Source organism: Centropristis striata, chromosome 2, assembly GCF_030273125.1.
Source record: "Centropristis striata isolate RG_2023a ecotype Rhode Island chromosome 2, C.striata_1.0, whole genome shotgun sequence".
In the NCBI taxonomy this organism is placed as follows: Eukaryota; Metazoa; Chordata; class Actinopteri; order Perciformes; family Serranidae; genus Centropristis; species Centropristis striata.
This window is the reverse complement of record NC_081518.1, coordinates 12764121-12781946: the sequence shown is the minus strand read 5'-3', so window position 1 is coordinate 12781946 and position 17826 is coordinate 12764121. Positions and strand designations below refer to the sequence as shown.

The window sequence follows — 17826 nt, the reverse complement described above, 5'->3', positions numbered from 1 at the left end:
AAGTTCAACTCATTCGATTTTTCCACGACTCATTTATTCTTTCATACTTATGCTCAATCAGTCTTTATGCATTTCCCTGTCAAATGAATAGGCAACATCAACCAATCTGTTTATTATTTAATTTGGATCCCTCTAATCTGTAAAAGCTCCTCTCTGTTGGGGCCATGGGTAAAAAAACAACAGACCAAGAAACAGAACAAATATATACAAATATGCACTACACTCAGAAAGAATCAAAGAAACACTCAAAAACAAGAACTACATCACTAAATTTGAAGCTGGAGTTTGTTCGCTGCACAATAGGTTTTAATGACCTGAGTCTTTAAAAATGTTTCTATTTCTCTTTTCTAATAGAGGAACAGCAGAGTAGTGATACCTCGTTCTCTGTCCTGGGTGGTACGTTCTCCAGCAGGTCGATCCCATTCACCACCACGCTCTTCTTTTCCTTCACTGGGGCCTTGAACACTAACTGGTTTGGCCGATGATAACCGTCCTTCAAGGACATCAAGACCGGGTCTGTTTGCACAAAGTGAGAAAAAATGTGAAAACCAACACACAAATGGTGGCAGATAATCTATTATGGCTCTGTGTTGGATTCAGCTCAGGGTGTGTCTAACTGACACCCCTATGTGACAGTTATCTTCTAACTGGTCTCTATAATCTGTATTTTTTCTCATCACATGCTTCCTCTTCAGAAGTTTTATAAGAGTTAAATGATTTCTCCACAGGTCACATAAGACAAGGCTGTTGGCCTTTCTTATGATGTTTACCAATGTTGAGAGCAGACAGACCATCAAGAATAGAGGAGATGAAAAGGAAAAAACAAGCCAGAATTTGCGATACGTGTCACCATGTATGTGTGCATGCGTCAATGCGTTCATGCATTCGTAACCAAAAACCAACACTTCCATGCTGAGTCTCAGCCTCCTAGGGCTAAGGTGGCAACATATTTGAGAAATGACCAACAGAGCAAATACATAAATGTTTGTATTTGATTAAGATCTTTGCCTTTTACATTTAAAAGGTTGGTCCGTATATGACCAAGGAGCATCAACTGATACCGAGTGTGTGTTTAGGTGCTGTTTACCTCTATTAATGCCGCTCAGCCATTCACTGGCGGACAGTGCAGGTTCTGTTCCTGCTGTCATGGGGTAGATGTCCTCCTGGTATGTGTCTGACTGTAAACCAGAAAACACCACATTCATTCTGATTTTACTGTTTAGATTTGATTAGATCTGCAAAAAAGGTCATGTTAAGGTCTCTTGAACAGGATTTCTTTGTCTCAAACCATAAAATGTAACCTCTCTGCATGGTCTTGCAAGGATTCTTTATCCACACTAATGCCTAGGCGAGCACTTACTGGCCTCTTCTCTCTGCTCTGCTACTAACCATCAACACATTTGTTCTCACGTCAAAAGAAAAATGATCCTTTTGCATTCAGATCAATTACCTCTGTCCTTGTTTGCTCTCAGCTCTGATTAGCTTACTCGCTGTGTGTTTCTGCTCATTATTTGCCTTGAATACTTTACTTCTAATAGAGGTTGATTAAAGTCAAATAACAACGTAATGGCTCTTTAACCCATTATGTGCTGGATACATGTGACACATTGCAGAAAATTATTACTAATGAGAGAACAGGGTAGACTCAGTTCATTCCCACTCACCCTTCTTGGCACAATCATTGAAATGGGCTCGATCAAACCCTTTAGGGTGACGAGTTTGTAGAAGCGGAACACCTCACAGGCTCCCACATCCAGCCCGTGCTTTGGCATCACACCTGCAGACAAGAACAAGAAGCGCATTACACAATCGCTTTCACCTCAATTCCCAGAATTCCTGGCCAATTAAGAGTAACAGCAACAAGAAAAAGGTAAACCTGCTGCAAAAGGACAGCAAGTTAGTGAAGCACACAAAGCTCCACCTAAATTAATCTGTTTCTTTTTTCCTTCAATGAATTCCATCCTGTTAGCTATGCATCACCACTTTTAGCACAGTAAATCCCTCCTCCCATCCCTAAAGACTGCTAATGAAGTGGGTAGCCTTTCTGCTCTCAGCAGGAGAGATCATACATTTCTGTGCAACAAATGACTTACCGAGTCCTTTCTGCGGGGCAGGAGACCGGAACTCCATTAGGTATTGTAAGTACGGCTTCTCTGTGGTGATCTCAAAGTAACGGATGTTGCCATCCCCCTGTCAGGGCACCAGAATGTGGTTATTACACTACAGTTCAAGAAGCAGCTCCTCAATGTTTCGACCGTGTCACGTTTCTTACATTTGGCTTCCTAATGTTTGAAATACAGCCTCATTATATGGTGCTATGCTCTGATTCCAAGAAATAACTGTGCTGTTAAGATTTAAATGTACCTAAAATGTTTTGCATACAATTTAAAATCACTGTGAAGATTATGTAAAAAAATGTATCTATTGTAGAGCAACCATCTAACTACAACAAGTTCATGTGTAAATAAACAGAAATCTGTCGTATTTGTCATTACGACAGGTATCATTTGCTTTAAACCTTCCTGTTGTCCTCCCGGTTCCATTTTTTTTTTTATGTCAGACATTTTGGTGTTTTTCACCACAACATAATGTGGATGAAATTCAAATGGAACTGTATAACATATTTAACAACATGTATTGTACGTTTTTGTTTATTGTTTATTTGTGTCGTTTTCTTGAATTTCAGTTTATTCTGTGTTTAACTGTTTGTCTTTTTTCTATTTAAGTACCTCTGTTTAACTGGAGTAAAATTCCTGGTATGTCGCACACATAATTTACTCCTGTTCCTATACAGTTTTTGTTAATGGTTTGCAACATGGCCACATTTTTAATGATTTATTACTGCAAATAATATATGTATGTTCTTATAACTTAAAAAGGGCATCATTAACCATTGTAGCTTAATAATGTGTATAATATGTATGTATATATGTAATAAAGTTTGTTTTTTGCAATATGAAATTTAGTGAAATAATGAAGTGTCTCTCCTCGACCTCTCCAACATACTTGCTATCATCAGAACAAATAATGGGTTAAATCTGACATATATTACAGCCGGAAAAAATTATTAATTTGTTGTGATCCGTAGAGGACGATCGCTGACCTTGCCTGCCAGGTACAACATGTGTGTGTCAGGATCATAGAAGGGAAACAACAGTCCCGAGAGGCCGTCTATGTCCTCTTCCACAATTGGCATGGACAAATCCTCCTGGGAGAAGAAACACACACAGGGAATTAAAAACACACACACACACACTCGTTTGCTCCACCCACTCTGGCATCACATGCATGAGCCATATGCAGGCGTTGTCTGACCTGATCCCAGAGAGCGATCTGCCGGGTGTTCCAGCGTGAAACCCCTGTGGTGAGAAGCCGCTTCATGTTGCCCAGGAACACCACTCGGTTTACGCGGTGGTTCTTACAACTGGCTTGCTGGTAAAGCCAAACACAAAGATGAAGATTTAATGACATAAGCACCTGCTATGAAAGCTCCTTCTCTTATACATTACTCAGTTGCTACTTTTTGTGAGCATAATTTGACAATGCAGAGAAAGGATAGAAATACATTTAAATGATTATTTTGAGCAGGAGACTTTATAAAGGGGAACCCTTTTATGCTGTTTTTTTTTTTACAGTTATTCTACAAGTTATGCATACCAGAATGTGTAAATCTGTATCTGTGAGAGTAAATCTGTAATTTAGGTACAGAATATTTTCATAATTTGCCCTGTTTCTCTTCTCTATTCCTGCCTGTTCTACTCCTGCTGCTGCCTGGCCTTGATCACCTCTTCCTGGTGCAGTAGGGGTCCAATCAGAAACAATTTCATGGTCATCAGGCTGCAAGATCACCAAGGTCAAACATTATGTAGTTGAGAAGTGGTGTGGACAAGTAGAAGCATTTTTTTAATGCAAATAATATTTTTAAAGTAAACTTCTGGTCCTACACATTAATTAAAAGGTATAACATGCAACATATTCCTATAATTTGCTTTAGACTGTGAAGGCAAAAAAAGTTTGATTGCTCGGATTCACTGCTTTGTTCTCACTAACGTTGTTCCCTCTCTTCATTCACCGTCTAGCTTGCTCGACCACCGGTGCTCTTTTTCTCTCTCGGAGGGGTCAACTTTGAATGTGTTTATAAACACCAACTGACAACTGTTTCAAAAATACAATGGCTTCAAAAATAGGAGAGAATAAGAATAAGGACAGTAGCATCAGTCGTAGTAAAGTAACATAAACAGCTGTTCCCTCAGTAAAAAGGATCTGACCTGAAGGACCGCCCCCGAGCGCGGCTCAATGATACGCATCTTCTTGTCTTTGCAGCTGGTGGCCAGCAGGCTGCCGTCTGTGTTGAAGGACATGCTGATGATGACATCAGTGTGGCAGTCGATCATTTTCACCGGCTCTCCGATCTCCAGGTTCCAGATCAGGATCTGACACAGTGGGGAGGGATTGTTTGAGTGGAGCTGTTAAGGGGCTGTGGTTCTTAAATCAGTGATGTGATTATGTCCCATCACTAACATATCAGACAGAAGTTTCTGCTGATATTAAAAGTGACTAAAGAAGTCTCACGGTTACAGCAAATTACTAAATTAGTTGTACAGGCATGTTACATAGGGCTGCAGAAAATTATTAATAAATTACATTTTATCAACTTACAAATTGTTTTTATTAATTTTCGAACAAATCCAACACAATTCCATCAATTCCTGAAATTAGCTAAATAACACAAATTGCCAATATTGAACAGTATTTGAGTATTTAAAGGAGCAGTGTGTAGGATTTAGTGGCATCAAGTAGTGCTCCTTTAAGAGGGGATATTTACTTTAATCTGTGTTTAATGTTAAATGCTGTCTGTGTACACTGTTGGTGGTTACTTGACAACTTGTGGTACCTTGTAGTCGTAGCCAGCGCTAAAAAGAATGGCGCTGCTGGTGGGGTGCCATTCGATCACACCCACCCGCCTGCTGTGGCCGTAAAGCTCCAGCACCGCCTCCGTCATGTTGCGCCTCAGACCGCCCTCTGGGATCTCCCATACTCGCACCTGCCACGTTCACATACACACAGCAAATATGAAAGAATATACTGTGCATCATCACAAAGCACACAAACACCTACAAACACAGTATTATGTTATGTATCTTCATATTGTTCCACTATGACATCACCTATTGGTTTGTGGACTATTGTTTAGAAGCCTTGAGAGACATTTTGGAGCCAGAACTGGCCATATTTAGACAAGAGGGTGGATCTGACTGAGAACCTGAAGACATAACCACCTATAGCTACAACATGACTGCACCTGGCCTCTGGAGATGCTGTGTAAAGTCGCTGCTAGCAAAGTTAGCTTACATAATCTGAGATAAACTAGAAAACAAATTCACAGATATTTAAATGTACACAGTGCCATGAATACACACAGCCTCCATACCTAATGCCCCCTCTATCCTGATTGTCAGGTCGCTGTGGTAGGGACTCATCACATGGTAGCCACGCCCTAAAAGCGTACCCTGCGTTATCGTCGATTTTACTTTAAATGAGACCATGATTTACAAAATGAACACCATACTGTATTAAAGAGGACTTTAAATAAGAGATCTTAAACTCCGGTTATAAATAAAGTGGGAAGTAGGATAATTTTCTCATAAATTTATATACAATCAGACTTCTGTTTGCAGCCAGTGGAGTCGCCCTCTGCTGGCCATTCGAAAGAATGCAGGCTTCGTATTTGTCATACACGGAGGTTATGTCCCCCTTTTTTTATACATTCTATTCATTTTTTTCAGATGAGCACTAATCTACAATCAGTGTATGACAGCCAGAGATCCGTCTGATCAAAAATAGCACACAGTATCAATGCAGGGCATTGCATTAGGATTAGAGTGGATTACAGCAATGGCTCGAGGCTCTGTGTTTGATGAGAGGAGATTATCTTTCAACAAGTGAGAGTACTATACAGGACAGAGTGCTGCCATGGCTTTACCGTGTTCAGTACAGTACTGTAACAGGTGCATTTACTCTAAGAACCTGTTGGCCTTTTTTCCCCCGACATAACGGATGTAACATCTGAGACAACAACCAGACCAGCTGCTGGCTACAACCCGATCACAAACCGGCATCCAGTAGATACTCTCTGAATCACCCTCTGGCCATAATGACTAGCTGACCTCTTTGCCTTCAGAGCCATTGGCTGTCAATCTCAGCATCTAACAAACTCATGATACCACAGATAGAGTCGTATGTTTTTCACATCTTCAGAGGCTTACAGTTATACAGTACTATTACCCTCTATAATAATAATAATAATACCACGTTCTTCAAAAGAAAAACATACAAATGATAAAGCAAAGATAATGAAAAACGTGTTGGACAATAAAAGCAAAAAGACAGTCAGGAAAGGACCCAAAAGAAACACAGAAGAAATAAGCACAAAACTGATAATCATCCTGAGCCAACTTCTTTGGTAAAAAGCATGCATTAAAAGGGAAAGAATGTGCATCACTTACTGAGGTGTCCTCCGAACACGATGCTATGATGTTTTCAAAGAAGGGATTCCACTTGATATCCAGCACATTGCCTTGGTGGCCACACACTTTTGGCTGATGAGAGTCCAGACGGCCAGACTGAAACAGAAGAACAGAAGCACGTCATTTTTCAATTTCAGTTTGTAGGTGACAGGAATGAAATTATGAGCATATAATAGAGAAGTTCTGAATTGTTCTTCAGCATTACAAAAATATACTGGGGACGCCCTTTGCAATAATTTGACGTAGCCTATTTTTAAACTGCTATTGTCTTAGTTATTTAAAAGAACAACATAAGAGAAGTGCATTAGAAAGATATCAGACATATATTAAAATATGTGCTCCATCTCAACACAAAATACCAATAAAACAATGCAACTGACATCAATTCAATTAGCTGCAAGTAATATTTTACCTAAACAAAAAATATTAAAGGCAAATCAAGAGAAAGGGGCTAATTCGAAGTGTATGTACAATGTGTTACAATATGATCTCTGGACTATTTTAGAAAAAAGTTGTTGAACAACCTTTTGTTAAAAAAAAGGGAAATGAGTCACTTTGATAATCACCGACATTGTACATTGCCATGCTACAAACAGAAGATTATAAAATAGTGTTAGTGGGAGTTCAACTGAGTTAAACGCATGATGATGCATACAGAGATATATGTTAGCATGTTTTTCCAAGAACAACTTAATATTAATACAAATGACAAGAAAAACAAATACATTTAATTAAATTTGCTTCTGGACACAAGTAATGAATCTGTATTCATCTATTAATAAAATTACAGACCAGAACTATTCTTCTCTGTTATTGATGTGAACATGAAAGAGTCACATAATGTAATAAAAGTGAAATCACATCAGTGAGATGATTTGATAAAGCCTGAGCAAAAACAAAACAGACCTGGTTATTGTACGGGGACGTCTGAGGCACTTTTCATTGTTATTGCAATAACGCGCAGAGTCCACAGAGGGGCAGTGGCTCATAACAACCGACCACAGAGTCACTCTTAATGTCGGTCATGTTGTCATGAATGTTTGATGTCACTTCAATCCACTGACCTCTTTTTTTATTTCCTCAGAGATTTGTTTAGGAGCGTCGGGTCATGCCTCAGTGAAATCCTGTGTGTGTGTGTGTGTGTGTGTGTGTGTGTGTATTCACTGTCCTCATTGAACCCTGGAGATTCACTACAGATGCGTTAAAAAAAATATTATTTGGAACTATAATAGCACTACAATAAAAAAGGTTTTTAGCAGCATATCTGTACCATAACCCTAAAATAGAGAAGAAAAAATATGCATTACAGATAAAAACCCATTTTATTTTATGACAGTAGAAGGTAAAATGATGAAATACAATAATGGTGAAATACAATAATATGATGCTATATGATATCTATTTTTTAAAATAAATTATATTTTTAATTGATAAACAATTATTTAATTACTTATTTTTTAAATTCAATTAATTAAATAAAATGAAAATTATATTATAATTATAATATAATTATAATTATAAAATATAAAATGATTTAATATTACTGAAACTGGTTTTGCTTTTATCCATTTTAAGAATTTCTTTTATCTGATATATCTCAGTATAGTGTATTTATACCTCATTTTGAAGGTATAAGTACACTTTCAGAAAGAAAGCAGATAAAGAAATACTTTTTGAATTCCACATTCAGTTTACCCACTAAAAAGCAGCAGGCAGGAAGTCTGCCCACAGAAAAATGCTTCAGATTTGCCAAAGACACTGAATTATCCGCTAACACGATAAGGAACACATGCCAAAACCAATAGAGACCAGCGTCTGCCAAAACTTGACAACAGCGAAGTAGGACATCAATTCAGTCAATAAAAGAGGACAGGAGGAAATGAGAGAGTGTGACTAAGCATAGAGAAAGATTCATAAACATAAGTAACTCAAGTTAGCATTGAAGGACACAAGACTCTCTCTACACTCATGCTGACTCTAATCTGCTCCTATGTGTTCATGTAAAGATGTAAATTTCAGGAAAGTCAGAAAAAGGGAAAAATGTTAAAAAAAAAAAAAAAAAAAAAGACAAGCAATGACAAGCATTTCTATAAATGTTACAGTGACTGGGAGGTTTTAACATGGCCTCAAAATAATTAATAAAGTTGGGATCTAAGGGACTTCTTATTAGGGTGGAACTAATTAACTGCAAAGAAATAATGTCCGTTGGGATCCATAAGGTTCAGGAGGTTCATGAGGTAAAATGAGGAAATCAGAAATTATAATGGAACATGATATAAATAAAAGAGTGCTCTCTACCTTTCTCTAACACAATAATGAATAAAAATTAAATATATTGATGAAAATAGTGCTGCTAATGTTTATCTGACAGGAAAAAGACAGATCTACATTAGCCTTTATTGTCTTTCTGCAGCTCATTTCCCCTGCTGGTGACGTCCAGCTGTGCAGACCAGGTACCAACAGCTCCAGCACACCAGAGGCTCCACACTGTGATCGCTAACAACTCTTATTGATCTGTAATTCCCAATAAATCCTTATTAACGAGGTGTACCACTGCTGTTCTGTGGTTACAGTGTGAGTACAGTGCATCCTGTTCTCACAGCAGTAGTTTATGACTTCTCCGGCTATAATATGCAATAACGTGAATGAATGAGTTACAGAGCAGCAGGCAATTAACAGCTAATGTGGATTCAACAACACAAGGTTACGATTATTAGCTGTTTCTATTCTATCCGGCTGTCCTCGTCAATTCACTGTTGCTGCAGTTGCACATCAGTGTTGCTGCATGCAGACTATAAATCTGAGCGGAGGAAAACGAACCTGCTGAGTCATGCTTATGAAGTTGAATTGATATTCTGATGCTGTGGTTTATCACATGTTTATGGTCCAGAGCACGCTATTGGTGCTTTCATACTGTAGCACCAGCAGTCTGCAGTGTGGTCACTGGATCACTGGTGGCCAGTGTTGAAAGTACATTTACACAAGTACTATACTAAAGTCCATATCTGAGGTACTTTTTACTTGAATATTTTCTTCTCACGCCACTTTATACTTCTACTCCACTACATTTCAGAGGGAAATACCTTAGTTTTTACTCAACAACATTTATCTGACAGCTTTACTTACTTTCTAAAAATGTACAAAAGCAGCTAAGACAACTATTTTTGTTGTTGTTTTACATGCAAAATGCCATATATTTGAGGGGTCCAGGGGCCTTTTCCATAAAGCAAATTTATCAAATAAGCCAGGCTTATTTCCAGGCAAATTTTCCATTGATCCTCTTCCATACAGAAAATGATAAGTATGCATTTCCATGTTAACTGAGCTTGAACTATATGGAATTTGCTTTATGGAACCGGCTTATTTGGTAAACTCGATTAATGGAACAGCTATCCGGCTTCTTTTATTTGCAGCTTTCCATTTTTAATTATCTTAATTTAATGAATTAATAATATTGAGGTTTGGACAGTTTGTTGCATAACAAACATTACAAAGGTGTCACTTTAGGCTCTGGGTTATTGTGACACGATTTCTTACAATTTTCTTGACAAACAAATCAATAAATAGAAAAAATAATCATTAGTCAAAAGCTCAAAATTAGCTGCAAAAGTAGTAAAATCCAGTAAAATCATCTTTAACATTAATTAAAACCCTCCTTTTTCATTAAGTGAGTGAGTAAGCACTTAAGGATAATGAATGAATAATAATAGATATGATAGATGATATGACAGCATAACAGTCAGAGCAGACATTTTTCTGCTTTGAGTACTTTTAATACTAATGACTTTACTCACATACTTTTACTAAAGTAACATGTTCAACAGGTCTTTTACTTGTAAAAGAGTATTTTTACAGTGTGGTATTAGTACTATTATCCAAGTAAATGATCTAAATACGTCCTTCAAGACATTATCATGAGTTTGACTCATGATAGTTATTTATAATGACTTCTGTAAAGTAGAGTTGTTTATGATGACCTCACAGTGATAATCTAATTTAATGGTCATTATTTACTGTAGCAAAACAACATATTTAATCATGAATATGTGCATTATGCTTTTTTTTTTAGAAATCCCCTTTCCTATAAATGCCATTAAAACATGTATACAGGAAATTCCTCTTCAAAGATGACGTTACAGCATGCATTAATAAATATGTCAAAAAATAAATTACATTAAGTCAAACCAAACATGCCGCTACAATAAACTGCAGTTGGTTTATTGATGGTAAAAGACATTAGCTGGCAGCTGCCAATTTTCATTGTTGATGAATCTGATGATTTAAAAAAGGATTGGTTGTTTGGTCTATAAAATGTCAGAGCATAGTGAAAAATGCTCATCACAATATTATAGAACCCAAGGTGACATCTACACATTACTATTATTCATTATATTATTTAATTATTATATTGGTATTAGCTATATTATCATACATCATTTTTCTTACCAGGAGTTCAAAATATAAAGATACACAAGACAAAAAAGCAGGAAATCCTCACATTTGAGAAACTGGAACCAAATATATCTTGGCATTTTAAGTGGAAAGATTACTTTAATAATTATCATATATCAAAAACTGTATCATCCATGATAATAGTGGCAGTTATAGTAGTAGTACTATAGTGTGAGGTGGAACAGTGGTTGTAGTAGTGGCCACACCCACTGCACTCTTTCTTTGTCTGAGGTGATGAAGAGGTGTTTGTGACCTTATGCGTCAATTTCTGTGTGTATGTGCGTGTGTGTGTGCCAGGTGGTGCCAGCGGTAGTCGTTACACACGCTCATGGTGTTGTCTGGGTGCGACCATATGGCTGTCTCGCCGGCTGTCATCGTAATATGTCTGCTGTGCTCGCACCTCGTCATTAGCCAAACCCACCACTGATGAGTTTGTTTTTCTAATGGAGGAGGTAACGGTGTAACGGTTCCTTGTGTAAAGGGTTATGATAACGTTAAGTGCTTTTGTTTGAAAATCTGCAAATCCTACACTTTTTTTGGTCATTTTTACACCTGTTGTGAGTGAGTTCATATACATGGACTCCACAGACCGCTCCTTTTGACGACATCTGCTACACTGGGGGGACAGCTATTGATTCTGATTAGGTGTGACTGATAAATATCATACCTCCTAAATGACCCGTTTGATGATTCTGCGCTTACTACTACTTTTCACTCCACATCTGTAGTCACACGTGTTGCATTTAACAGAATGAGCATGTTATTCAGTACATGAACAAATCAGCTCTAATTGTATGCCATTATATTTCCGTGCATTTGCAGGTGAATAAAAGAAGTGGTCACTTCGCAATAAAGATGACCAAACAATCATCTTTAACACAAACAGTAACACACCTCCTCTTCTGTATTCTGATATAAACGATGCAACCTGCAACCCGAGCATGCTGCATGAAACAACAGCCATCATCCCACAGATGCTATCTGTGCTGCTGCTGCGGCTAAATATGAGAAACGCCATTTCTGAACACACCAACTCAGCAGAAACCAGAGGAAACGCTTAAGTGCAGTACTCTGACGAGGAGGAAATCAATCAAGTTATGGTCTTGAGATGGGTCATGGATGGAGTCATTGCACAGCATGTAAAATATGGGTTTCACTCCAAAAAATTACAAGTTACTATAGGTATTATTTTACTTTATAATCAAAATATGCCATAAACACATGTGAGGACCACTTGAAAATAAGATTGACCACTTATTTAGTGCAAATTAGTTCGCCTGCACCAGCATGAGAAGTTAGTGGCTGGAGTGTATTAAATGATAAGATTTTAGCAAAATGCATGTGTTTGGGATGTACTGAGCATCCAACTGGATAGACTAGACTTGGATTATACTGCATGAGTCGTGTGAGGGATTGTAAACGGATGTTTTGATGTAGTTTGCTGTTGTTAAACACACCCCCCACTTACTTTAATTCATCAAGGTTTTACTCCATTTTTGGCTTCTTGGTTCATCATGGAGGCAAATGAGAAAAAGGTTTTCTTTAAGAATTAAGAAAGAAGTATCACAGGGTGACTAATTAAAATGCAAAGGGTCATTTAAGGGGGAAGTATTCTTTTAATTGCTCATAAAGTTGAAATAAATTTGTTTTCAGACTCAATCCTTTTAATTGTGGTTTCATTTTAATGGTGATATATTTGGAAGAGATTTATTAATAGATTTGTATTAGAAGATACACACTTTATCGGTCAAGAATAAATCACATTGTCTCAATGGAAAAGAGGGAAAAAAAAATTATATTCCAACTTTATGGGTGACCGTGTATCAACAAATAATGGCATAAATAAAACTACTAATATCAGCCCTTTTCTTGATTTTCACTGGATGTGAATTTTCTGACTCATAAGACTTTCTAAGACTGAATTGAATGAAATCACCTCTGTTCCTCTGGACATCTTGTCCTTGACTCATACCATCTAATATCATGTGTGTCTCAGTGAATCCTGTATATTTAACTTATATAACACTTAAACAATATTATATTGGAGTTACAAGTCAGTCACCTACAAGTCCCATGTAAAACCAGCCAATATAACCTTCTCTTTCCAACTTCGCAAATGAAGCATTACTTGGATTATGTGACACGATGCAGCTCCTCTTGTTATTCAAAATCTTAAAACAAAGTGAATTTCATGAACAACAAGCTCTGCATCTAAACTAGAGATGTCTGAGTATTACCTGCAGCCTCTCCAATTTTAAAATCCACTAAGTGAAGTAAGCAGTGAAGGTGACACATGCAAGTCAACAGTGGACAGAGTTTGCTGATGTGACACTGTTAGTTTATGACTTCTGATCTAAAGAAAATAATAAAAAAGCCACCATCTTTGCAGCACTTCAAACCAACCATATAATCACCTAAATGCAGAGCCAGTCGGCTGTCTGTTTCCCTGACTGAACACCATATAGCTCATGATGATGTAAAGTTAAATGTAGCTGAGGTCTCCCTCCTCGCCACAGCAGAACTGCTCTGCTTACTGAATACTTCTTCTGCCTGAAACAGCTTGACTCGACCCTGCTTGGCAGCCGAGAGCTTTTCAAGTACCTTGGCAGAGTCACTCTTAAAGAGACAAAGCAGTTTCTCAGACCTACACTGAGAAGTGAGTGTGAGGCAAACTACATCACAGCCTTGTGGAAAAATAACACTTATATCTGTACTGCACGGTTCATAAAACAGTGATACAACACCTACATTTAAAATTATCCTACATATATCTCTCCATATCAAACCAAATATCACCAACACATAAAACCATCTGCATTTCTTGTAATAAAATACTTCACAGTTAATACTTCCAACAATTCAACACTTTACTATTAGCATAATCCCTCTAAAATGTGTGAATGTAAAGCTTATCTTTCATATCATAATCTGAAATACTGTTGTGTAATAAATAATCCAGCAAAGGCAGAACAGCACAGTGTATTTGCTGGATGTGAAGAGAATTCTCAGTAAAAAAAGAAACTAATTCCCTTTTCCTATAATAAGAAAAAGAATTTCACTCAGTCCATCACAACAGTGCCCTTTTGTCTTGTTTATGGGAAACCAGAATACCAGAATGCCTTTACGTGATCCAATCAGCAACTCTACGTTGTTACAACTTTGGCTTTCAATTCTGGCCTGAGAATTAAAGGCTGGCATGCTCCGCAACAGCAAGAAGGGAGTAACTGTGTGAGTTACTGTGCTGAATTAGTTTGAGAACTTGAGATCGTACATTGCTGGAAAGTAACTGAAACCAAAGTAATCTGATATATCTAGAGAGTAGAGATGTAACGATATGAAAATTTCATATCACGGTTATTATGACCAAAATTATCATGGTTATCAATATTATCACATTATTGTTAAATGTGTTCAAAATGTAAAAATCTTTTAACCAAGTTTATTTAAAATAGGAATACTTTTCATTACATTCACTGCTCAAGACTAGATCTGGTCTTACAGATTGAAAAACTGGTACAGAGAGAAAACTCACTGTTTTATGTACCTTAAGTAGAAATCAAATGTGCATATGAAAGCAAAACTACCATTTTAAACAAAGCAATGTGGCAGAAACAATTATAATAATACCATAAATAAATAAAAAATAAATGTGAAAATTGTGCAAGATTGCACCTTGTGCCCATAAGAGGTAACAGTTGTTGTGCAGCTGCTGAACAGTGAGGAAATGAAACAGAGAAACTCAGAGTTTGTTGAAGAAAACCTACTCGCGACCAGGTTGTGTTCTCCGAGTCAGTTACCGCGGCAATTCAGCCAGAGCTGAAGTTACCTATCTTTCTGGAACGGGAAACTCAGTGATTCCCTCATTTCAGCATTAACATACTCAGATTTTTCAGATCTGGAACAGGCCCAAGCGCTGGTACCTTCAGCTATGTTTTCATAGGACAGACGAGTGCTGTTCAGATGCTGCTGCTTCTCCAGGAAAATGAGCAGTATCATCGTGAGTTTTGGGTAATCGGTTGTGGAAATCGATCACGGTTTTAACGATAATTAAAATTTGAAACGGTCGCACTAACCTTCAGGAATATTACCGCGGTTTATCATCATACCAGTAATCGTTACATCCCTATTAGAGAGTCTAAACCCTAAACACATATAAAGTTTGATGCGTCTCAACATCATTCACTGTTCGTAGTTATACTTAGGAAAAATAATGCACTAGTATTTGTCAATAAAAATCATGTAATTGTGAGCCAGCTAGTGCAGCTTATTATGAGCAGTATGTTTGTCGTCAGACGGTACCGGTAGTAGCTTTGCGTATTGATGGGAGGAAAAGAGGAAGTGAGGTAACGTATTATAAAGACCAAGAGAGGCCGTATAGGGCGGCTGGGAGGGATGGTGAAAGGACCAAACAAACAGGACTTTAATCTGGGAGACCAGTGTTCATGTCCCATTAACTTTGTTTTTTTAATTTAACTTGTAAGCTTCTGTACATAATTATGTCACATTGTACGTCACATCTACATCACCTATTTAGTAAAGCAAGGAAGTAGCTAGCTACTTCTAGTAGTAGCTAGCTAGCTAGCTTTAAACCTAAACCCTGGCATTTTTACCTAACCTTTACAGAGGAGTGTTGTTCCAGTGGTTCCATCCATGGCTCTGGCATTCCACATGTCCAAGTATCTCTGGACAAGATACTGAATCCCAAATTGCTCCTGATGCTGTGTGTGCACTGTGTATGTGAATGTATAATATGTCTATGTTTATGCCTCGGCCAGCAGTGTAAGAAAGTGTATGTAAATGGGTGAATGCTAAATTTAATTAAAAATTGGTTGTTGCCAAGACTAGAAAACTGTCATTCAAGTCCGTTTACCATTTCACAAAATCAAATAGAACGGTCATATTTGGTGAGATATGACAACAAACAGCAAGAGATGAGTGTGGCAGTGCCAGTTACCTGGGATACAGGTATAACAATGAAAGATCCCCCGCCAGAACTCTCGGTGACAACCGCCAGGAACTTGGAGTTGACGGCACAGAAGTGGTTGTCATGGACATTCTTGGTGATGGGGATACCGTCGAAGCAGTGCTCCCGGTTGCCAACTTTTCCGTATACATTTCGAAACTTGGAGCTTCGGTAGGTTGGACGCCATGACATCTGAGGAGAACAAATACATACACACATTAGTTTTGTTATGCAACATCTTTCAGAAGCCCTGAAAGAACAACAACACACAATCCATTTTCTAATCTGATCTATATTGTTTTCTCTCCTGTTTTTCCTGACTTAATAAGAAGTGAAAAAAGGTTTTGCTGGGATGATCTTTCTAAATTCCTAAAAAAATTGTTAATCTGTGAGATAGGTAGGTCTGGATCAGGTGGTTGTTGTAATATTAATTTCAACAAGATCCTTGACTGGGTCGATGGATTTTTAAGGTCATAATTAAATTCAAACTTTTTCTTCCACTGCTGACAGCCAAGCCATTGTTTTGACCTGGAACTTTTTAGGATTAAACATTTTGAACATTTAATTTACTGTGGTTCTTATTAGTCTGTGTGTCCAGTGAAACAAATATAGTGGCACTTTTAGCTTTGTGTGTAAAAGATTATTTAGCCACTGTGGTACTATAACATTATAAAAATAAAATACACTGTAAGGAAAAGTTATCTTTATCCTTTCAGCATCGTTTTGAACTTGACAAGATGATAATAATGGAATCAGCATCATTTAACCTAATGTCAAATTTCTATCTACTAAACCCACAGTTGCAGGGTGTGCTGTCCCATCTGTGCAGACGTGATAACTGTCACACATACAGTTGTGGGAAATTGTCCAGATTGGTCATGGCTGTGAGACTCTGAGGGGGGAAAGCTGTTTTGACACCATTTCATGTTGCCTTAGAGCAGGTGAAAAAATGTGTAAAGAGGGAAAAGCAATGGTAAAGACGTTTCTTCCAAATAACTTAATCATCAAAAAAGACATATTACAGTCAGTCCTGTTGTTCATCACTCTATTTTGACTTGCATAGCTCTTATACAGCAGAAAAGCAGCCTTTGTTTGCAGCCACTACACACACAAGAAAAGACAAGAGGCTACGTTTGACTCAAGATGCTTCTTTTGTTTGTTGCTCCACCACAAGAACACACTGATGAGCTCTTGATTTTTTTGGTGTGCGCTGACTCTGCATCAGGACTCAAAGGTTGTCCCAGTCACAGGAAGTGGAAGGCAAATGCCCTTTGTCTCAAAAGGAAAAAAGTTGGTGTTATTTATTGCTAATTAATGTGACAAATCTTCTGAAGCCTGATCTGTTTTTATGAGAATGCATTTTGGTGCAATGCTACTGACGGGCTGCGAACGGTTCAGAACAGGAACTGGCGTGAGAGGGATTACGACTGTTGTCAGATCAGTAGCAGAAATGTTGGATGACATCAGGCAATCCTCTATTCAGCATTGTTCTTGGGATGTGGAGGGGAACTGGTGGGAGTGGTGTACACATGCAAATAGAAACATGCTCAGACCGTGCGGCTGCCATTGTCTCTGCCCGTCCCTTTCTGTCTTAAACCAGACTGGAGAAATGGCATCCAGTAGGCTACAATAGTGTGGGTGATCACTTTGTCCTCACTTCAGCTCTGAGATGTAGCGGCTTTAGAGAGCCTGCAGCTGAATTATAGTGCTATTACAGTGTATGTAGACGAATATTACAACAGCTTTTTGAATTTTATAATTAACAATTTTCTGCTATTTCAAATATAGATGCTTTACTTTAACTCTGTATTTCTGACAGCTACTTAAGACTTACCTTTTCAGATTAAGATTTCATATGGATTTATAAAATGTCATGCATTCTAA

At 37.7% G+C, this 17826-nt stretch overlaps 1 protein-coding gene across 4 annotated transcripts in view; it reads right to left on the bottom strand.

Annotated features, from left to right (window-relative positions):
- coro2ba (coronin, actin binding protein, 2Ba) overlaps positions 1-17826 on the bottom strand; it is a 58061-nt gene that overhangs the window by 5275 nt on the left and 34960 nt on the right. For all 4 annotated transcript variants that reach the window (XM_059347047.1, XM_059347048.1, XM_059347049.1 and 1 more), the window contains 10 exons: positions 15934-16134; positions 6507-6623; positions 4895-5044; positions 4269-4433; positions 3316-3432; positions 3104-3208; positions 2094-2190; positions 1665-1777; positions 1088-1178; positions 377-516 (listed from right to left, as the gene is read on the bottom strand). In XM_059347047.1, the coding sequence (XP_059203030.1) occupies positions 377-516; positions 1088-1178; positions 1665-1777; positions 2094-2190; positions 3104-3208; positions 3316-3432; positions 4269-4433; positions 4895-5044; positions 6507-6623; positions 15934-16134 (1296 nt within the window). The remainder of the gene's footprint in view (positions 1-376; positions 517-1087; positions 1179-1664; positions 1778-2093; positions 2191-3103; positions 3209-3315; positions 3433-4268; positions 4434-4894; positions 5045-6506; positions 6624-15933; positions 16135-17826) is intronic.